Source organism: Canis lupus, chromosome 7, assembly GCF_011100685.1.
Source record: "Canis lupus familiaris isolate Mischka breed German Shepherd chromosome 7, alternate assembly UU_Cfam_GSD_1.0, whole genome shotgun sequence".
Taxonomy (NCBI): domain Eukaryota; kingdom Metazoa; phylum Chordata; class Mammalia; order Carnivora; family Canidae; genus Canis; species Canis lupus.
Window position 1 is genome coordinate 53,011,802 of NC_049228.1, and position 23,442 is coordinate 53,035,243.

Sequence of the window (23,442 nt, forward strand, 5' to 3'; positions counted from 1 at the left end):
TTTCATGATTGGATTGTTTGTTTCTATGGTGTTGAGTTTAATAAGTTCTTTATAGATCTTGGATACTAGCCCTTTATCTGATACATCATTTGCAAATATCTTCTCCCATTCTGTAGGTTGTCTTTTAGTTTTGTTGACTGTATCCTTTGCTGTGCAAAAGCTTCTTATCTTGATGAAGTCCCAATAGTTCATTTTTGCTTTTGTTTCTTTTGCCTTTGTGGATGTATCTTGCAAGAAGTTACTGTGGCTGAGTTCAAAAAGGGAGCCTGTGTTCTCCTCTAGGATTTTGATGGACTCTTGTCTCGCATTTAGATCTTTCATCCATTTTGAGTTTATCTTTGTGTATGATGCAAGAGAGTGGTCTAGTTTCATTCTTTTGCATGTGGCTGGCCAATTTTCCCAATACCATTTATTGAAGAGACTGTCTTTTTTTCCTTGGGATATTCTTTCCTGCTTTGTTGAAGATGAGTTGACTATAGACTTTAGGATCCATTTCTAGGTTCTCTATTCTGTTCCATTGATTTATGTGTCTGTGTTTGTGCCAGTATCATACTATCTTGATGATCACAGCTTTGTAATACAGCTTGAAGTCAGGCTTTGGTTTTCTTTTTTTTTCAACATTCCTCTGGCTATTTGGGGTCTTTTCTGGGTCCAAACAAATCTTAGAAGTATTTGTTCCAATTCTGTGAAGAAAGTCCATGGTATTTTGATAGGGATTGCATTGAACGTGTAAATTGCCCTGGGTAGCATGACATTTTCACAATATTTATTCTTCCAATCCATAAGCATGGAATTGTGTCTTCCTCAATTTGTTTCATAAGTTTTCTGTAGTTATTAGAGTACAGATCCTTTACCTCTTTGGTTAGGTTTATTCCTCAGTATCTTATGGTTTTTGGTGCAATTATAAATGGGATCGATTCCTTAATTTCTCTTTCTTCAGTCTCATTGTTAGTTTATAGAAATGCAATTAACTGATTTCTGTGCATTCATTTTGTATCCTGCCACATTGCCGAAATGCTGTATGAGTTCTAGCATTTTGGGTGGAGTCTTTTGGGTTCTCCATATACAGTATCATGTCATCTGCAAAGAGCGAAAGTTTGACTTCTTTTTCTGCCATTTTGAATGTCTTTTGTTTCTTTTTGTTTCTGACTGCTGAGGCTAGAACTTCTAGTACTATATTGAATAACAGTGGTGAGAGTGAGCATCCCTGTCATGTTTTTTGACCTTAGGGGAAAAGCTGTCAGTTTTTCCCCATTGAGAATGATATTTGCTGTGGGCTTTTTATAGATGGCTTTTATGATATTGTGATATGTTCCCTCTATTCCTATACTTTGAAAAGTTTTAATCAGGAAAGGATGCTGTATCTCGTCAAATGTTAAGCAGAATTACTTTTCTTTTTGTCATTGTTGCAGGAAATAAATACAGATTAAAAATAATTACCACCCCTGATATCCATGCCTGTACTTTTAAGTACTGCAAAACTTAAAAAAATATCTTAATTGTTTCATGAAATCATGAGATTAGGTAGTTCCACTTAATATAAGATATTCTCTTTTCTATGGATCTGTAACGTACTACTAATTATGAATTAAAGCCTAATTTAGTATGACTGGAAGCCAAAATGACAAGTGAAATTTATAGACCTCAACCTTTGTTATCTTGAGAGAAAAGCATTGTTATCTTGGAGTCGGAAAATGTTACCTGTTAGGCTCCAGGAGGAAAAGCAGTAAGCTGCTTGTCAGAGAACATAATGTAGAAACCCCAAAGCAAGAGGAGAAGTGCTTGCTTATAAATTCTACCAGGCCAAAGTGATGCTAGCTTACCCTGTTTATTAGAATGCACTTTAGAAAGTTCAGGGCACATATGGATGCATTCATTCCATTTTATGCTACACATTATTGAAAACACATTCTGTAACATAAATAATTCATCAGTGCATTGTTTGAAGTTTAAGATTACAAAACTGAATGATAGTGTTCTATGACCATGTGTACCTTCAAAGAGAAAGGCAATATGAATTGATGGACTTTATAACCCTTATATGAACCTATTGAGGACAACAACCTAGCAGAAAAGAAATAACTCCCTCCTCTTATACACACACACACACACACACACACACCCCACACACAATTTCTCTGTGTGTGTGCCACAGGCTGTTCTCTCTAGCTTAAGAAAAAAATAGGTTCAGGGTTGCTTTAGAGGGGACAGAATGAACTGGAAAGGAAGGTGTTCTGCTTGCTTTCAGGGCCACAGTTGAAGCTGGGAGACCAGAACTGACTGTGAGCAAGCTCAAACAGGAATTCATTGTAAGTTGGAGACCTGAGATTCTTCTAATTTCAGATAGCAGATTATACCCCTCTATCCTCTGGTCACAAAGATGTTATAGGTTGGCTGAGGGCAAAATCATGAAACAATAGAAACCCGTGAATATTTGGTTAAAGAGGTCACCCAATTTGTTGATAGGTATAGATAGCTCCAGAAGAGTCATCACTTTAAATGATTCATTGGGACTGTGAACTCAAAGACCGTTTCCCTAATTCTGGATATGGCTGCATGGGGAGGGAGGCATGTTTGGGTTAATATATGCCCTCCACCTGCCCATTATCTATGAGACTGTGGATGAAAATTATGGATGAGAGAATATCCAACCTTTTGGGATAGATAATAAGTACAACCACACACAGTGTCCCCAAAAAAGGCAATGGCCCAACTCCTCTATTAAATGCAAAATGGAACACCACGGGTGAAGCAATTGATAAGCTGTCAATGCAAGCCATCTTTGATTGCCCTTATGGTAACCAGGATGTTCTCCCAATGAATATACCTCTGACCTGGAGCACGTTAAAAAGACATGATTAGAGTGCACCTAATGTTCCTTCCATGTTACTCTGTTGCAGGGATGGGGGGCGGGTAGGAGTGTAAGAAATAGTTCAAGAAACTGTATCTCATTTACTGTTCCAACTTCCTTTATTAGGCTTTACTGATGCTAGGAAAATCAGAACAATTTGGTAGAAAGGTAGGACAGAAAGGGAGTCAGAAGAAGACAAGGATAACAAATAAGGTGAAAATATTTCAATCATAAATAAATGGATAGAAAAAGCAGAAATTGATGAGAAAGAAACCAGACTTTTAATAGAGCATAACCAAGACTGGGGAACCCATGGAGGTTTCTCCAAGTGCTCTGGTAGTAAAAAGACCCATACAGATCAACTATATATCCCAGTTTGAAAGAACTTAGAAAACTGGATGACAAGGAAAAGCCCAATGAATTTGATGCTGAAATACAAGAAGTGTCAATAAGAAGGACTGAATCTGATGAAAACTGACAGGAAGGCCAGAATCTCCTTCTGGCTCATTGTAGTTGGCACTAGGCCAGCATAGTAATTGAATCTGATGTCCCTTGTTTGGGTCAAGATCAATGATAAGTGGAAGGAAGGAGGTAAAAGAATAAATAAACGGGGTATGCTAAGGTGAAAACACAACAACATTGGTGTCTTACGAGAGGCTCTGAGCAAGAGAATAGTATTATTTCTTAGCACAGACTGCAAGTCTGCCTTAAAGTTAAAACAATATGGCTTGGTTTTTAGCTACCTCTGTTTCTGAAAACTGACAAAGTAGAATGGCAACCAGCAAACTTGAGTGGCATTCTCCAGTAAATGCCTTTGTCTTGCATTATTCCTAACCAGGAAAATTCCATTTAATCATTTTTTCCTCTACAAAGAAATACATTCTAATTATGTGACTTAACTTTAGTACATATTTTTCTTATCTTGAAGACAGATGTAGGAGTCACAGAATATAGCATACACTTTATAGGAGTGATTTATGCTACAGATTAAATTTGTGTATAGATCTAATAAAGAAGAAAAAAGAGAGAAGTTTTATTGGAAACACAATCACATTGTAGCATCCCTAAGGTAAACTTAGAAGAAAAACATGTGCAATGTCACTCCAACAATCAACCTTGCTAACAGGTCAATCTAGGCAGTTTCATTTAGCACGGCTAATTCTCACTTATCTCTTTCTTATTTATGCATGGAATGGTTAACACAAAAACATTTTTCTGCTATTTAAACTCCCAGATATTTCACGATTTAGAAAAACTCAGTCTAAAGAAAGTGTATAAATAAAGCAAAAGAGAAAAGATTGGAAGGAAATACACTAACTACTAAAATATTAACAGTGTTATATACAGTGTTTACAGTACCCACAATGGATAGTAGGATTACAGGTGATAAATGTTACTTTAAAAAAATCTGTATCACTGCTGCAATTGTCCCAAATAAGTATAAGTGCTTAAGTAATTGCTGTCAAATCACTGGTATTAGTTTCTTTAAACACTTGTTAGCAAACAGATTCTTGAATGGATCCTTGCTAACTCTGCTAAGTCCTATACACAGCCCACTAAGAAGGATTACAGTTGATATTATCAGGAGGTGAAAGCTGGGTGCCTATGTCATAAGCAATTGATCTTATTTAGCAGTCTACACCTGACTTTAGGGCTGAAGGTGGTGGCAAGAAAGGAAATTTGAAATAGCTCATTAAAAGCCACATACTATTTCATGGTTTTTGTAAAGGCTAATTAATATATTTCTCAGAAATTAATTTTAAATAGTTTATGATATTAAATTATAATACTAGTCTGTGGTATTTTTAAATCTTAAACCTCTGATGTGAAAACCTGTCTATATAAGCTTTTTATTACATTAAAAATAATATTAAATACCAAATTTAAATATTAAGTTCTGATTTGTTTCCATCATAATTGCTTTAACCTATTCCAGACTTTACATTGACAATTTTCTTTACTACAATGTTTCCTTCTCTCTTTCAAATAAACAGTTGTGTGGAGGAGAAATATTGTTTTGTTTTGCGAGCAATAACTAATTAAAAAAGATGTTGGCCCCAGTCTGATTGGTTTTTATACCCAAACATTTGAGGATATCTTTTTTTAAAGATTTTATTTATTTATTTATTTATTTATTTATTTATTCATTCATTCATTCATTCATTCATTCATTCATGAGAGCCATACTGAGAGAGGCAGAGACACAGAAAGAGGGAGAAGCAGGCTCTTCATAGGGAGCCCAATGTGGGACTGGATCCCCAAATCCAGGATCATGCTCTGAGCGGAAGGCAGATGTTCAACCACTGAGCCACCCAGACGTCCCTTGAGGATATCCGTACCAGTAGCCAATGTTAACAGAGAGGTTCCCCCCTTTTTTGTGACTTGAGGCCATACTCACCCATATGGAAAGCCACATTGGCTGAAAAGAATTCTTCTCCCACTCTTCCTCCCCTCTCACAGAATATCTTTCGGACAATAGATTTTTATCTTTGTTTGGAGATCTCAAATGGATCAACTTTACTTCTTTTTCAGCCTAAAATGAATGTGACCCAGGGATTTACCCTTTGTGCAACAAAAGGACCAGAGAAAGCACCCAAGACTGTGAAGTCTGCAGGGCATGAAATTAAAATTTTCACATTGATATAAAGACATCCAATCCACTGAGGTCATGATATAATGCTACAATCTTAGCATGAGACCTTCTGGTCTGAATAAAAGTCATTGCCATGTGACCTACAGCTGAATATCAGTAACAACATTTTACTGCTCACAAAAATATGTATATGCAAAAGGAAACGATAAAATAATTGGGGCAAGCTGTGGTGAAGTATCAACTTCCAGAAGGGGACAGTTCTGGAAAAGCTGCTCAGTTCCAGCAGCCCCTGAAGGAGGAGTGAAGAGAACGTGCAATTCTGGCAGAGGGTGGCTCATGGGCAAGTACCACAGCAATCCTACTGGCTCCTAACTCTCCTAGGGTCCAGAGTGGTCAGGGGTCCAGGGATTTCAGTGCCAGTTCCAGTCTTTGTTCTGCCACCACTTAGCTTGTTACTTTGCAAATCAGTGATTTATGTTACAGTTATGATCTGAGATGATGCCACACCTTGGCTTCTACCAGAATCTGGTTCTTCTGCCAGTCCATTTCTTCCCCAAATCCAGAAGACAGAAGTTGGCAGTGGTATGTATCAACTGGTCTACAGAGAAGTTTTATTTTAGGAACAGCACATTTCTCAGTCGTGAGCTGAGATTGTGAAGACAGCAGATGTGGAGCTGAATGGGATGAAAAGTCACTAACTGAGGATTCTCCTCTGAGCTGGGTGGCACAGTACTTCCAACTACCCATGCAGGAGGGAACCACTTCATTGAAGGAAAACACACAGAAGCATCCTAATGAAAGTCCACACAAAATGCCATTTGTGGTAAATAGCTCAATCTGCATCTGGTAGGGGAGGTGTCCTAAGGCAAGATACTTCTAGCCTTCATCAAGTTATACCAAGAGCTAAGTATATGACTGTGGTGACTTCTAATGAGCAAACTTCTAGGCTGTAGGGAAGATACAGCCTTCAATAAGAAATAAGTTTCTTATCCTCTCCCTCAGCATGGACTGGCATGGTATTCCAGCTCTGGGTTTCATTCTGACTCTTCAAAGTACTTCCTCAGGGTTACTCAGAGCCCCAGAAAGAAGAAAATCCCCAAGGTATAATTATTAGCATCTTTTTATTTACTAATGCATAGCATTTACAAAATAATCCCACTGAAAAACAATCTCACTGGCTAGGCATGCATTTTATCACATCTTCCTTAGGTATTACTATTATTAAACATAAACATTTATCTAGAATACTTTTAAACTATCAAAAATTAGAAAGGATGAATTTTTCATGCGTGTTAAGAAACTCAAGTATATAGAAGATTTTTATGAGATATGCAATTAGGTTTGTCAGGTTTCTAGCTTGCTATACTGTTATTGGGTTGGGAGCCTTTCCTTTTTTTTAAAAAGATTTTTATTTATTTATTCATTCATGAGAGACACGGGTGGTGGTGGGGTGGAGAAGCAAAGACACAGGCAGAGGGAGAAGCAGGCTCCATGCAGGTAGCCTGATATGGGACTTGATCACAGGTCTCCAGGCTCAGGCCCTGGGCTGAAGGCAGCGTTAAACCGCTGAGCCACCGGGCTGCCCGGGAGCCTTTCTTTTAGGCTCTAGCAATGGGCTCTGGTTTTCAGTGGCCCATATCTTGTGACAGGGTGTTAAGCAGGGTCCCTACAAACTACAACCCATCTCAGAATCTCCTAGCTCTCCCAAAGGAAGAAACAGCCTCTCACATGTAAAACAGTATCATTGTGCCCTTGCCTGCCAAGAGACTTACATTCCAACAAGATGATAAACTCTCAATCTCAGTAACAGTCTTACTTTAGTATGTACTCACGACAGAAAAAAAAATCAACAAAAGACTTGATAAGTAAACAGGTAATACATTGGTCAATTATTCTAGAGCTTCAAGATCAACCTGGAATCTCCTCTCTTTGGGTAATAGTAGGATTTGTATACCAAATGGCTTACTGATATTCTCTAAAAGGATATAGGAAGGATGTTTCAGTGAGATGATGGATCCAGAAGTTTTAAGGCTAGTGAAAAGAAACAATATTCACGTGTTTCTTTATTCTTTCCAAAGAATTTTCATATATATCCATCTCTTGAGTTTTGTAGTTAGATTCATAAAAACTTAAGGAAAATACAAAATGTTAAAATTAATTTCTCCACCTGAAATAAAGAAAATGTAGGTTGAAAGAAAAAAAAAGAACCATCATATTTTTAGGGGGGGGTCATATTCCATAATATGAAAAGCAAATAGTTTAGGGGAAAATATGAAAGGTGTTAAATATCAAAACTACAGTGAGGGATCTCTTTACACCATAGAATGACAACATAAAACAGACAAGAAATAACAAGTACTAGCAAGGATGTGGAGAAAAGGAATGCTTGTGTACTGTTGGTGGGAATGTAAATTGGTACAACCAATGTGGAAAACAGTATGGAGGGTCCTCAAAAAATTACAAATAGAAATACCATATGAAAACACCAATTTGAAAAGATACATGCACCCCTATGTTTATTATAGATTTATTTACAATAGCCAGAATATGGAAGCACCTGTCCATTGATAGAGGAATGGGTATAGAAGATGTGGTATATATACACACACAGACACACACATACTGGAATATTATGCAGCCATAAAAGGAGATGAGATCACCTATACACCAACAGTATAGGTGGACCTGGTGGGTATTATGCTAAGTGAAATAAGTCAGATTAAGATAAATACCATATGATTCATATGTGCAATCTAAAAAACAAAACAAATGAATAAACAAATAAAAAGCAGAATCAGACCTATAAATACAGATGGTTGCCAGAGGGTAGAAGTATGGAAGGATAGAGAAAATGGGTGAAAGAGAGTAGGAGATACAGATTTACAGTCATGAAATGAGTAAGTCATAGGGATAAAAGACGGCATAAGGAATATAGTCAATGGTATTATAATAGCAATGTAACAGGACAGATGGTAGTTACACTTGTGATAAGCACAGCATAATGTACAGAGAAGTTGATTGACTATGTTGTATATCTGAAACACTGTATCACCTATACTCAAATGAAAATGTGTTAAATATAAGTGATATATATGCACACACAAATATATATTTAAATATATAAACAATATATAAAGATGCCTAGTTGAGCTTAAGATACATTAGCCAATGACCATTAACTACATTATTCCTTTATAAGGAATGCTCCTCCATTATAAGCATTCTTGTTGATAAAGTCTTTGATTTACTCAGCGGCCTTTTTGAAACTATCAGGCACAAGCCTGGCTATTCTTTCCCTAAGGCAAAGCATGTAGCTTACACTAAGATATGGTCACCTCTTTCAATGTGGCTAATGATTTCAATTTGGACTTCAAGGGTGTTAACTTTTTTTTTCTATTTTTCTCTGGGCATCCTCTCTAAAGTAAGATCTGATGTTTACCAGACATGGTTTCACTTAAACATTAAAAAAGAAAAACCCCAGTAAACACATGTTCACATAGCACAATCTCTGGAATGTAAAGTGCACCCAGTCCCCTATCAACTGGGAAGGTCAGAGATACCCACATGATTGCTCTGCACCATGCTATGAATGATGGGTACCATGTTTATCTACTTAATGTTTCCAAACTACTGGCCAGCACAAAATCCAAAGATTTTGAAGGACAGTTTAAAACACATTATTCTGAAATCAATTATTTGTTTTTGAAAATGTTCACTTCTCATTTTATTCTCACTACTTTAAAATCAAGAGGAAGATGCACATGATTTCATCTCTAAACAAAGGGTAAGGCTCAGGTGTAGGATGGAAGGCTGAACTAAAGTTCCACGTGGTCAAGGGACTCTGTCAAGGTTTTGCTGCTGATTAGCTGTACAGCCGGATGAATCCCGGTCTTTGGCCTTTCATATTATTGCCCTTTCCTTGAAGCCATGCTGCCTGTCTGCATGCAGGATGTTAACCTGACAAAACCAGAATAGCAAAGTAGCCATGGTCCAAAGCAGAGGCTTAGAGGAAGTTGTATACTTTGGCAGAACATAAGGAAAGGAATAGCTAAGTGAAGAGAACTGTGAGTCACTGTCCAAGCAATCAAATCCTAAGGTAAAGAACATGCTGAAACTGCTCACAATTGAGATCTGCTCCTTGAAAACTTCCTGAAAGCCTAGATATCTTTCAATTCTTATTAAACGGGAACATCTGAAAGTAGATGAAAATGTAAGTAAGTTCTGAGAAGTAAAAAGCACAATTAAATGTATAAGCAGGGCACAAGCCTATGGTTCTTTTGTAGATGTGAAGAAGACCTAATGGAATATAATTGTCTATAGGAATGCCATAAACTGGTAAATCAAAAAGTAAACAGTTACTTTGTGATCATTCATTCATTCTTATTGAATGTCTGTTATGTGCCAGGTCCTGCTCTAGGACAGGAATATAGCAATGAATATAATAAAAGAAGTCCTTGCCCTGGGGTACCTGGGTGGATCAGTCCATTGAGCATTTGACACTTGATTTTGGCTTAGGTCATGGTCTCAGGGTTGTGAGTTTGAGCTCTGCCTCCAGCTCCCCTGCTCAGCGGGGAGTCGCTTCTCTTCTTCTCCTACTCTCTCTGCCCTACTCCCTGCTCCCTCTCTCTCAAGTAAGTAAGTAAATAAATAAATAAATAAAGCAAGCTTTAAAAAAATCCTTGCCCTCATGAAGTTTATATTCCAGGTGGTAGAGGAGAGGGGAAGAAGCAGACAATAAATAAAACACATTGGGAAATTTTACAGTGTATTAGAAGGTGATAAAGCAGAGGTGAAGAAGAAGAAAGCAGAGAAGGAAGAGAAAGGTAGAAAAACATTAAGAATGATTTCCTTAGGAGTCTTTCCCTTTTTCTCAGAGGATGATGGCATTTCATAGAGAAGACTGCCATCAATTCTATGTCTTAGTGGTTAGACCCAACTTCAACAATTTAGATCAATAAGAGGAACTCTGAGGGCTTCTTAACGATTTTTGTCAGTGTAAGCTTATTGGTGGGTTCTGGTAATGCCCTGGAGAGAGGATGACAATAGCTAAAGAAAATTGCTAAGGGCAAGGAGAGTACCGGGGTGGGGTTGGGTGAGGTACTGGGGGTGGAAGGGAGAGAGAGAGAGAGACTAAGAGAATGTCAGTGTACCAGACTCTAGGTAGTTAGAGGATGTGCAGCTCCAGAGCAGGAGCTTCCAAATGGTGTTTTTAGACCAAGTGACATAGAACTAGATACTTTTAAAGGGCTTCTGAAGTGATTCCAATGTGCAGATAGATTTACAACCACTTTTCTGAAGGGAATTAAACTCTTCCAGAAGGTTTTTACAAAGGGTTAATTGTGGGAAGAAATCCATGATCAGTAACACCATTGAGGCCTTAAGTGACCCTAGAAACAGTTCTAGGAACACAACATTAAATCCTAACTCTAGCACTATCCAAGAATTTTACTCCCTACCCTCCTGTATTTAGAGGAAAAACAAATGGAGGACACATCTCAAGACATTAAAAGAATGTGCCAATGGTGCATAGGGAAAATACTTTGCAGGGTCATTCACATTTGCTGTTAAAGCCACATTTTTGCAGAGCACTCACTGTCAGTGTATTTGGTAGAGGGGCTAATATTTATATATATTGTTCTGGGTGCCTAAACAAGTCTTGTTGTGCAGAGCACAGGGAAAGAAGTGAACACTAAATATACACTATGGCCCAGCACCAAATTAAGGGCTTTGAATACCTAATGTTAATACTCTGAGCAAATTTTTAAGGTGGTTATTAATAGTCTTATTTTAACCCGAGGAATCACATTTAGAGAGGTAAAGTAAAAGACATGTTTGCAAACATGTTTGCATGATAAATATGAAAAAATATACCCCTGTTGCCAACTTCTGAGATGAACCTGACCCTATTCCTAATCTTTTGTCAGGGAAAACACATAGAGTTTGGAATTAGAGTAGCAAAGTAAAATCCTAGCTCCTCATTGCTTGTGTGACTTGGGAAGTTCTACAAATGACAACTATTTAGCTATATACCAAGACTGTGCTAAGATGGTTTATGGAAACCATCCTGCTTAATCATCATGACAGGCCAATGAGGAGATATTATTATCCCCATTTTATAGATTAAATGATTTGTTCAAAACCATATAGCTAGCATTCAAACCTAGGCCTATAAATCCAGGTGTTATAATTATTACACCTGGGCTCTTGACTGTTCTATAATTGCCTCGTTGAGCTTTACTTTCTCATGATTGTGAGGATTACTTTAGGCAACATATATAATTTTAGAAAAGCATTGAACTGCCTAGAACACTAAGTGACACTCAACAAATGTTTCTTAACATTGAATTCAGGGAATTTGGTGACATTGGACCAAATGAATGACTCTAAAACAGCAGTCCATGAGGCTAAAAACTGTGAAATGATAACAGGAACTGGCAATGCTGAACAGATGCCACTAATCATACCATTTTTCAGTGTTCAGGACCCTGGAGAAGATACACCAAGGTGCATAATCCTTACCTATTGCTGGCTCCACAAAGAAATAGCAATGTATGTCATATGTTCCAAGGTGAACCTTAGAGTTCTTGAGTACTCTTGGAATTACAGAGTAAAAAAAAATTTTTTTTTAAGATTTTATTTATTTATTCATGAGAGACACAGAGAGAGACAGAGAGGCAGAGACACAGGCAGAGGGAGAAGCAGGCTCCATGCAGGGAGCCCGACGTGGGACTCGTTCCCGAGCCTCCAGGATCATGCCCTGGGCTGAAGGCAGGTGCCAAACCACTGAGCCACCCAGGCTGCCCCAGAGTAAAAAACTTTGAAATGGGTTTACCTCCTAATAATATGTGCCCTTTTGTTTTTTTCTTTCTAAATATTGTTTTAAACATTATGTAAGTAATGTATCACTGTAGACATCTGGAAAATGCAGAAAACTGCGAACAGTGAAGGAGCTCTCATAATCCCTTCACCCAGAATTTAGAATTCCTGAAGCCAAGGATTAGAATTCTAAGTGACAAGTAAATATCAGGCGTTTTAATATATATTTTCTCTGTGCAGTATGTTTTTTTCTACGGTAAGAATGTCTTGACAAGCATCCTCAAGACAAATTCATTTCTTGGAATTATGCTATCTCTTTATTATTTCAACTTAGCCTATTTATTTCTATTTTTTAAGCTTATATGCCGTATAACAGTGTGTGCCAGAGGAATGGATGATTATATTAATGGCTTTTAAGAGTGGGAATTACAGTAACAACAAGGTATCATGGCTTAATTAAAAGCAACATCTTTTTGTCAAACACATAAGAGTTTCCATAAGTTCAACTGTTCTTGGTAGTAATGCACCTGCTGGCAGGGAATTTCAAATTATCAACTCAACTTAAACAAAACCCCTTTTGAATGGCGGGGCTTTTCATCCTTCTGATTAAAGACGGAGGACAGAGAGGCACATTATACTTCATGGTTTTTTTTACATATTCAACACATTCTTTTCTGAAGTTTTCATAGTATTCCTTTTTACTGTCATCATTTTATGTGCATCATTTCATTAGGCTTTGTTTTTATTTACAATATGTAAATTTCCACTTAAGATGGAAAAGTTATAGTAAATGCTACTCTGTGTGTGGTGTGCAAACTTACTCTGAGAGCACATAAAGCTAAAATGATAGCTCTTGGCCTAGTAGCCCACATTTTAGGAAGTCATTTTGAAAAACCTAAAAAGGAATTTTATCTACTATTTTGCAGTTGAGTTTTAGTAGTCATTAAAGATAGCTTTACAATGACATGTAATTTATATGAACACATATTATAAATGGACATATATATATGCCCAACACATTACCTGATATATAACACATTACCTGATATATAACACATTACCTGACATTCAATGAATAGTGGCCAGTATTGTCACATATGGTCATCGGTCATATACTCAACTATATAGAGGCAGTGAGGTCTGCTATTCAAACCTACTACATAAACTCAAGTAGTACCTGTGGGCTTTAGTTTGGGGTTTGGGATTTTAGTGTAGTCTCCGCTCTCCACCCTGGAAGAATAACAAATTATTATGACTAGGTGTATGGGGGAAATCTAGCTGAGTACATATAATATTTGTGTGAACATACAGGTGAGAAAAATTCTGATTTAAAAAATTTTTTTGTTATAGTTAGGATTCCAGGCACAAGTGGAAGAAAATGTTGCAATTTGGCTGTTGTGTGTAATGGAAACACAACATTTCTCTTTCTCTTGAATGGCTGCTTCTTCCTATCAAGTTACAAAAATAAAGTGTAACTCTTAAAGCAAGTTTCTCTGATTCCCACTGTAAACCAGATTTTTATCAGCTTAGTGCCTACACCTTGAATAAGTTCAAGTTTCAGGCAGTGTGGAAGAATGAAAAAAACACTAAAATATGGGATCAGAAAACTACATTCAGGTCCTCTTTTCTGCTTTATTACTGTGTGACCATGGATAGTTCCAGTCTTGTTCAGTTCCCATTTCCTCACTGTAAAATGAGGTACTACTATTACTACTTATTTCACAGGGTTGGGTGCAATTTAAATAAGAAAAATGCAGGTTCAAAGAATTCTGTCAATTCTTAGGTACTATGCCAGGCATTGTGAACAGGTAATTATTATTTTCAGCATTGTATTTTTGTTACAAGTATGACAGATATATATGTTGCTTACGTAGGTTTTGAATCCCCTGGCTGCTGCCAATCCAGAACTTTGTTACCAGAGACAAAACAGATCACTTTTACAATCAGGAACAGCATATTTACACAATTTTTCCTTCTATGCAATCTAAGTGGTTACTGGCAAATTGAGATGAGAAAATAAACAATGCTTGAAAAGCCCAATAAACAATGACCCAAAAGGAATGAAGAGGGATAAATGCAGAAATGTTTGTCCCTCTTCCTGGCACAGTAAAGGGCCAAAATGCCAGTTGTTCAAGCACTTTAAAGGTTATATCATAATATTTGGAGCTGGAAGCAACTAGATTTTCATGTCAAGTTACTTAAAGGTGAAAATAATGGTGAAAAAACCCCACTTTAAAAAAATTAAAATTGTATATATTTAAAGTATACAACATGATTTTTTAGAAGAGTTATTTAATATTAGGAAATTATTAATGATACACATATACACAGTAAAATGATTACTACAATCAAATATATTCATCTCTTCATATGCTTGCAATTTGTGTGTGTGTGTATGTGGTGAGAATACTTTGAAACCTATTCTTTTAGCAAATTTCCAACATTTAATATAGTATTATTAACTATAGCCATTATGCTATACATTAGATTTCCACACTTATTCATCTGAATGCATTTCAACTTTGTACCCTTTGACTAATATCTCCTCATTTCCACCTTCCCACTCTTGGTTACCACCATTCTCCTTTCTGCTTCTATGCTTCAAACGTTTTAGGTTCCACATATGCATGAAATCATGCAGTATTTCTGCGTCTGGCTTATTTCATTTAGTGTAATGTCCTCCAGGTTAATCCGTATTGTTACAATGGCAGAGCTCCTTTTTATTTTATTTATTTTAAAGATTATTTATTCATTCATAGAGACAGACAGAGAGAGAGAGAGAGAGGCAGAGACACAGGCAGAGGGAGAAGCAGGCACCATGCAGAGAGCCTGACGTGGGACTTGATCCAGGGTCTCCAGGATCACGCCCTAGGCTGCAGGTGGCACTAAACCACTGTGCCACCAGGGCTGCCCAGAGCTCCTTTTTTACAGGCTGAATACTATTCCAAAGTTCATTCATCTACTGATGGGACATTTAGGTTGCAATGGACATGGGAGCACAGACATCTCTTTGTGGTATTGATCTTATTTCCTTCAAGTTTATTCCCAAAAAGGGGTTACTGGATCATATAGTAGTTCTATTTTTAATTTTTTGAGGGACCTCCATACTGTTTTCCACAATAGCTGTACCAATTTACATTCCCACCAACGGTGTACAAGGTTCCCTTTTCTCCACATCCTCACCATTATATACTTGTTGTCTTCTATATAGTCGAAAATAGCCATCCCAACAGGTAGAGGTAATATCTCATTGTGGTTTTGATGTGCATTTCCCCAATGATTAATGATGTCGAGCATCTTTTCATATACCTGTTGGCAATCTGTGTGTCTTCTTCGACAAGTTCAACAACCATTCATGACAAAAACTCTTAACAAAATATAGAAGAAAATTTCCTCAGCACAATGAAGGCCATTTAAAAAAAGACACAGCTAATGTCATAATCAATGGGGGAAAAAATTGAAGACTTTTCCTATGTGATCTGGTACAGGGCAAGGAACCTCACTCTTGTCACTTCTATTACATAAAGTACTAGAAGGGCAAGCAATAGCAGTGAGTCAAGAAAAAGAAATAAAAGTCATTCAAATAGTTAAGGAAGAAGTAAAATTATGTCTGCAAGTGACATGATTCTATATGTAGCCAACCCTACAGACTCCATATACAAAACAACAACAACAACAACCCTTTAGGACTAATAAACAAATTCAGTAAAGTTCTCAGATATGAAATCAATATACAAAAATCAGTTGAGTCTCTTTACACCAACAATGATCTAATAAAAAAGTAAATTAAGAAAAACTTCTATTTATAATAGCATCAAAAAGAATAAAATACTTGGAAATAAGTTTAAGGCAGTGAAAGATTTGGACACTGAAAACTAGGAAACACTGATGAAAATAATTGAAGACAAAAATAAATGGAAAGTTATCCCATCTCCATGGATTGGAATAATTAATATTGTTAAAATATCCTGCTACCAAGTGATGTATGCATTCAGTGCAATCCCTACCAAAATTCCAATGTCATTTTTCACAGAAATAGAAAAAAAATCTCAAAATTCATATGGAACCACAAGAGACTCTAAATAGCTAAAATTTTGAGAAAAAAGAATACGGTTGGAGGCATCACACCTCTGGATTTCAAATTATATTATAAAGCTTCAGTAATAGAAACAGTATGATAGGGATGCCTGGGTGGCTTAGTAGTTAAATGCATCTGCTCAGGGCGTGATCCTGGAGTCCTGGGATTGAGTCCTACAACTAGCTCCCTGCATGGAGCCTGCTTCTCCCTCTATGTCTCTGCCTCTCTCTTTCTGTGTCTCTCATGAAAAAATAAATAAAATCTTATAAAAAAAAGAAACAGTATGGTACTGGCATAAAAACAGACACACAAACCCATGGGACATAATCAAGAACCCAAAATAAACCAAATCTTTAATAAATGGTCTATGAATTTTCAACAAGGGTGCCAAGAATATACAATTGAGAAGGGGTAATCTTATCAATAAATGGTGCTGGATATTCACATGCAAAAGAATGAAACTGGACTCTCATCTTTCATGATATTAAAAAAAAACTGAGAGTAGATTAAAGACTTAAATATAAGATCTGGAATTGCAAAATTCCCAGCAGATAACAGGAAAAAGCTCCTTGACACTAGTCCTTGAAATCATTTTTTTTTGGATACGATGCCAAAAGCTCAAGCAACAAATGAAAAGTAAGCAAATGGGACTGCCTCGAACTGTAAAGGAAATGATCACAAACTGGAAGAAAATATTTATAGACTAAATATCTGATAAGAGGTTAATATCCAAAATATATAAGGAACTCATATAACTCAAGCAAAAACAAAAGCAAACAAAATAACCAGTCTCAATAACAAATGGGCAGAGGACCTGAATAGACAGGCATTCTTCTAAAGACAGAAAAATATAGTTTTTAAGACAGAGAAAAGTTTAAGTTCTAGACTGCAGGGTACTTGGATCCTTCCAGCCTGGGCTCAGTGTAATGTAGTCCCAGTTCTCCAATATTCTGAGCTGAGTCCCTCAGCCTCAACCTCAATGGACACAAAGTCTCACAAGCTTCCCATCAGCTGTACACAAATACTTATATGGGAGCATGACTATGCACAAGCAAGTGCTCTATAGAGAGCTCATCAAGCTGAAAACTTACAGCAATTTTTTTTAGGACAATTAAGCATATGGTTTGACAGCAAAGGAACACAGTTTTAAAAAAGAACATGTTAAACTATTTTAAAACTATTTTTCAAAAAGCCCCCAAGTAAGCTATTACATCTTTGAAAATACATACCCAAATATTTTTTTACCTCATTCAACAACAACAACAACAACAAAAGAAACAAAAATCTCCCCTTTCCAACATATCTAAAAACCACACCAAACAAAATAAAACTAAACTTCCAACTCTCGGAGCGCCTGGGTGACTCAGCTGGTTAAGCGTCTGACTATTGGTTTCTGCCTGGGTCATGAGATCCAGCCCCATGTCGGGCTCTGTGCTCAGGGGTAAGTCTGCTTGAAATTCTCTCCCTTTGCCCTGACCCCATTTGTACACATGTGCCCTCTCTCTCCCCAAAAATAGGTAAATAAACCTTAAAAAAAAAGAGCACAACTTTCAACTCTGTGTTGTGGTAAAAAACTAAGCTTTTTTTTTTTTTTTTTTTAAAGCTAGAGTAGAGAGGTGAGCAGTACTTCCTAGAAACAGGCTAACTATAGCTTCAGTTCCCCAAATTCAGTAATTGGGCATGCTTTGGTGAGATATGCTTTTCTCTCTTCATATCACACACACAACACACACACATGAGGGCAAGAGCACCAGCCTTAACTCTTATGAATTGGGGGACAACAGAGAGAAGAATTCTTAGTAACCCTTTACTCAAGGACTGAGAACATAATCCTGCTGCTGCAGGCCTGTTATTTGCCTCTGTTTATCAGTTTGGAACAATTACCACTGAGCTGTCATATGACCGGGAAATAGAAACTTCACTGGTATTTTAAAAAGGGACAAGATTTCTGTTTCACTGAACAATCCCAGAAGATACTGTCTTCAGTTTAATATAAAATATATTAGATCTCCATACCCGGATAGAAAAAGACACCCACATATAAAGGATATATAACTGTAATATGCTTTTTCTCCCCAAATTTGAAATAAAATATTTGAAGAACCAAAGTTACATTAATGCAAATATCTGTCTGTTGCAAGTATACTTTTTGATTAAATTGGCATACATCAAGTACAATTAGAAAGGTTATTTATAACGAAGAAATACATAATTCTGCATCTTAATGGGGATGACAATTATGGCTGATGGTTGCTAATTAACATTACTTCTTTTGCTTTGGGTGTCAGTTCCTATATGATCTCTATTGCTGGCAATGGACATACCTAATTCTGGAAGGCACAAAAGAGTTAATTATCAGTAATAATTCTGCTTATAACAAATTAATTGGGAACCTGACCAGCTCTGGCTTCACCTTGGAGACCAGAGAATCAAGTAGAATTTGTAAACTCTGACTCAGCATCATGGCAGAAGTATTTGTTGAACTTTCTGATCAAAGCTGCACCTACCTACTAGGTGTTCAGGATGACAGGGAAAAAAGCCCCAGGTGAAGTGGGTTTGTGAGGTGTTGCCTGTTGCAGCCAAGCAGAAATGCCTGGCACTATTTGGTTCAGCAGTACCACCCTCTTGTGCTGCCAGCATGACCATTGTGCTGACTCTATTGGGCAGCCCGGGGGTGTGTGATCAATGTTGGGGGCCAGGAGTGAATGAAGAGAAAGAAGCACCGCAGCTCTCAGCACAGGAAACTATAAAGCCACCTTTGCTTGTGCTATAAATTACATATTTATTTTGTTAGCATGAGATAGATGAATATTTCTACATATAAAGGTGTCCAGCTAAAATCAGGATAAGTGATATTAATGTCCTATGGTCAGTATTATTGAACCTCCAAAGCAATAAACTTTATGAGTCAATAAATATTACATTTGCAACATAGTTAACATTCCTTTACTGTCTCTAGCACTTATTACACATTGTAACCGCAAGTCTACAATACATTATTCATATTTGGGGTGTCACCAAGTGATGGATTGCTGCAGGAGAGGCTGTCCTTTAAATAAATCAACAAATAAAAATGCAAATGTTAACATTTTCAGCCACAACTTTTTCTATCTTGAATGGGGAATGAAAATTTCACATTATATTGACAGGCAGCAGAGAGAACAATTAACAATCCACATTGTGAATGAGAAAGATGGCTTTGCCACGCCTGGTTTTATCACCTGCACGTCATGCAACAATATGGGACTCTTCTAGGTGGTGTGTGCCGTTCAGAGAACAAAGGAGAACCTGTTTCCCACCAGTATCTGTCCCATCCCCATGTTCTTTCCCAAATTTGGAAAATTCTTGGAATTTAGGGTAGATAGGGTTTTACTCTTATTCTCAGTACCTTCATAGGTTTTTTGGGATGAAGAACAGAGTTTTGTCTTACATTAAGAGTTTACATGCAAGTGAAAAGAAGTCTATAAAAAATGCCTTTTCTACACTTTGAAATAAAAATAATTCTAATAATCCTGATTCTGAAATCTGGAAAGCAACCACTGTACCCTCCTGGTAACTGATTTTCATAGTACTGAATCTTTTTTTTCAACTCTGCACTTTGTATAAAAGATCTATAATATGCCATCATGCACTTCTAAGGATGAAATCCAGTGTGTTACACATTGTTTTATTTAGCCAAGTACTCATTATTTAAGAAACCTCTGAGAATGTGTATTTAGCTGATTTGCAGTGTTAGGAACTAACAGATACAGAATCCTTTTTTTAAGGTCTGTAAATATGAGTCTTCACAGCAATTTTAACCTGGCCTTGTAAAACTGTACAAAGTTGATATGGTCCATTCAGAAAATGTGTGCTGAGAATGTTCTACAAAACTCCTACTGGGGAAACATTTTATTCTTTTTCATGCTTTTCTCTAAACTGAAATGCAATCATCAAAAACACATTAAAGTAGCGTTAAAGATCTCACTTTTATCTTCAATAGGAAAATTCACTAAGATTGAAAATCCAGATCATTTCTCCTCCAGAGGAAGCCCTCAAGGTGACTGGGATGCATCCTCTTTGAGCAGAAGCATTCAGCCACAATGCTAAGTGGCCCAAGGAAGAAGCCCCCCTCAACATTTCAGAACAGCTCAATGTGGGTACTTGGGAAATGCTAATAAGGGCAGCATTAAAAATAAAAGAAAGGAGCAATGCACAAAGAATGTGGTAAACTAGTTAAATTTTCTTTTGATTGTGGGTTACCTTCAAAATAGAGGTTGTTATTGTCAACTACTATAATATTTAAAATAATGGGCTTTGGAGTCTGAAACGCTGGTTCTGCAAAGTGACCTTAGGCAAGTCACTTAATCTCTTAGTTTCCTAATTTTGGAAATGAGAATGATAGTAGTACCACTTCATACGGCTGTGAGGAAGATTAAATCAGACAGTTCATACAAATGGTGGACACATAGTAGGTCCTAATAGATGGTAGATACTATTGTCCTCTGTGTTACAGTTATTTCCCAAAAGTTGTTTATAATTAAAATTAAGTCTTAAAATCTATATTCATGTGATAAGATGCTGGGAATTTAAGCGCTCAAACAATCATGTTTCCAAGAAAGCCGAAAATAAGCCCATTTGGTGTTGATGTTTATATATTCAGCCTAAAATGCATAACAGGGGGGTGGCTTATTGCACATGAAACAATTTTAATAATGTCTTTCTTTTCCTGACTCCAGAAAAGGCTGATCAAATTCTTAACTCTTCAAATGTCTCTAGTATCAGTAAAGGCTGACAGTCTTAAAACTGTAATACAAAACCCACTATAATTTTCAGTATCAATTAATTAAATTAGTTAAAGTCCAAGTGTATAACCATTCTGTGACAAACTGGGAAAGACCTGCTGCTAAGCACATTTTCAGATGAAAGACAGGATTAGCCTTGTGTTTCTCTGGAAAAATCCTTGCCAATTACCAGTTTCAATTAAGACAGGGCATGTGTAAAGGAAAGGGCTCTATGAGTTCAAGCTGGCCAAATCTAGATGCTTCCAAATAAGGCCCCTCTCGTGTGTGAGTGACAGCTTTTAAGAATTGTCAAGACTTGTCAACTCCTTATTAAATGACTCCCCCTTTCCCCAAACTCTCTTATCTAAAGAATGTTAAACTAAAGAGTCTCTGAGGCTTACCGGGAAGTGTCAAGCTGCAGTGCCGATGTGGTTGTGATTGCAAGCTCCTTTTGGCTTCCTTTTGTCATAGGAGATGTGGAAGCATCTTTTCTAACTCCTGCCCCTGTTCCTGTATGAACAATAAAAGCAATTAATTTAGGCATTCAATAAAAAGAAATGGAAAAGTCCATTCTGAGTAATATATTAGACATTTCAAAAATCCCTAAGCTTTAAAAGTAAGCTATTTTTTTTCCCTCTGAAAGGAAACAATGGCAGATGGAAAACTCAGTGGGTTGTTTTGATTTTGTAAACATCAGAGATCCACAGTATCTTGTTTAAAAAAAGTACCTCTGTGCAATAACAGGCTGGCTAGTGATTTTGTTCTTAAACCTGATAGCTAGTCATCTTCCTGCTGATTTGAGTTTACTGTGAAAATGCCCAAGAAGGTAGATTGCTTATTTTGTTCCCTTTAACAATTCTAAGAAAAGATATTTCTTCTCTTTGAGTCTAGCACTTTGTACCTCCAAACTCCCCAAGTTAAATTGCTCTTACCCCTAAAACTTTTAAGGTAGACATAAATCTTGAATTTCTTTAAAAGAACTGTACACTGGGCTAAAACAAATGTTTGATTGGAAGAGACGCTCACCTAACCATTTTAGGGTTGATTTGGTCTCTGTTCCTTCCTAACAAGCAATGTTCAGTTAATAATTATTTTTCTCCTCTGGAGTGCTAAATACAATGGCATGGACAAAGTTTCTTGTTCTCTAATTTTTATTATTTCTAACAATAATAATTTTTTCCTTTCCCTTTTCCTTCTTAATATTATTTTCCAAACAACACAAAACATCCCTGTCTTTTTCTTAGAAGACTGTAAGAATCCCATTCATAATTTTCTTCTGGTACCTGGGAAACTATTGCCCAGGCTGCTTAAAGAAATTATTTGGGGGCAGCCCAGGTGGCTCAGCAGTTTAGCGCCGTCTTCAGCCCAGGGCGTGATCCTGGAGACCCGGGATGGAGTCCCACGTCAGGATCCCTGAGGGAGCCTGCTTCTCCCTCTGCCTGTGTCTCTGCCTCTCTCTCTCTCTCTCTCTCTCTATCTCTGTCTCTCATGAATAAATAAATAAAGTCTTAAAAAAAAAGAAATTATTTGGGAAAATTTACTCTTTCTTTGAGGAAAGTTTAACTATTTAAATAATATTAAGACAGCTTTGGTGTGTTGGGAATCTCAGACCTTCAAATGCCAAAAATATAGTATGCCAATTCTGGGAATGGCACCCCTTTTTTGGTGTGACCAGAGAAAATCAGGCCCAGAAAATGCAAGAGTCTTTGGATATATAGAGATATTAGCATCAAAACAGTCACCATGATCCTTAGTATTCAAAAACTATACTCAATACTGCCTGTTCTTTATTATGTATAGATGTAAAAGATGAGCCACCTAAATGCACAATTCAGTCTTCTTTGTATACACAAACCTGTGGGACCCTCAAGCCAAACCAGTACATTTTCAAACTAGACATAAACTCCATCATATATACAGTGCATCAGTTGGTAAATATTTACCAAGTACCTAATGATGGGTAAGGCCTGGTGCCACAATTAAGCTCAGAGTTAGTTTAGGGGAGAGTAAAGAAGATGGGAGAGTAAGAATATGAGATACTCTTAACAATACAGTAAAGAATCATAAATAACCTAAGGCAGTATAAGATAATAATAGCTAACAGATATGGTATGCTTTTTATGTACCTAGTACTGTTCTAGGCCCTTGCCACATACCATTTATCTTTTTTGAAAACAGTTTAATTATAATTCCAATACCATAAAATTTAACAATCTCAAGCTACAGTTTGATAAATATTAGTAAATTTATGTAACTTAGGAAAGCATGGCCACAAGCCAGTTTTAAAAAACTCTGTCATGGGTGGGGTGCCTGGGTGGCTCAATCAACTGAGCATCTGACT

The 23,442-nt window shown here is 36.9% G+C and overlaps 1 protein-coding gene across 16 annotated transcripts in view; it reads right to left on the reverse strand.

Annotated features, from left to right (window-relative positions):
* The window catches only part of KIAA1328 (protein hinderin), a 377,583-nt gene that overhangs the window by 29,787 nt on the left and 324,354 nt on the right, over window positions 1-23,442 (reverse strand). For all 16 annotated transcript variants that reach the window (XM_038543408.1, XM_038543400.1, XM_038543406.1 and 13 more), the window contains one exon: window positions 21,503-21,611. In XM_038543408.1, coding sequence (XP_038399336.1) covers window positions 21,503-21,611 — 109 coding nt within the window. The remainder of the gene's footprint in view (window positions 1-21,502; window positions 21,612-23,442) is intronic.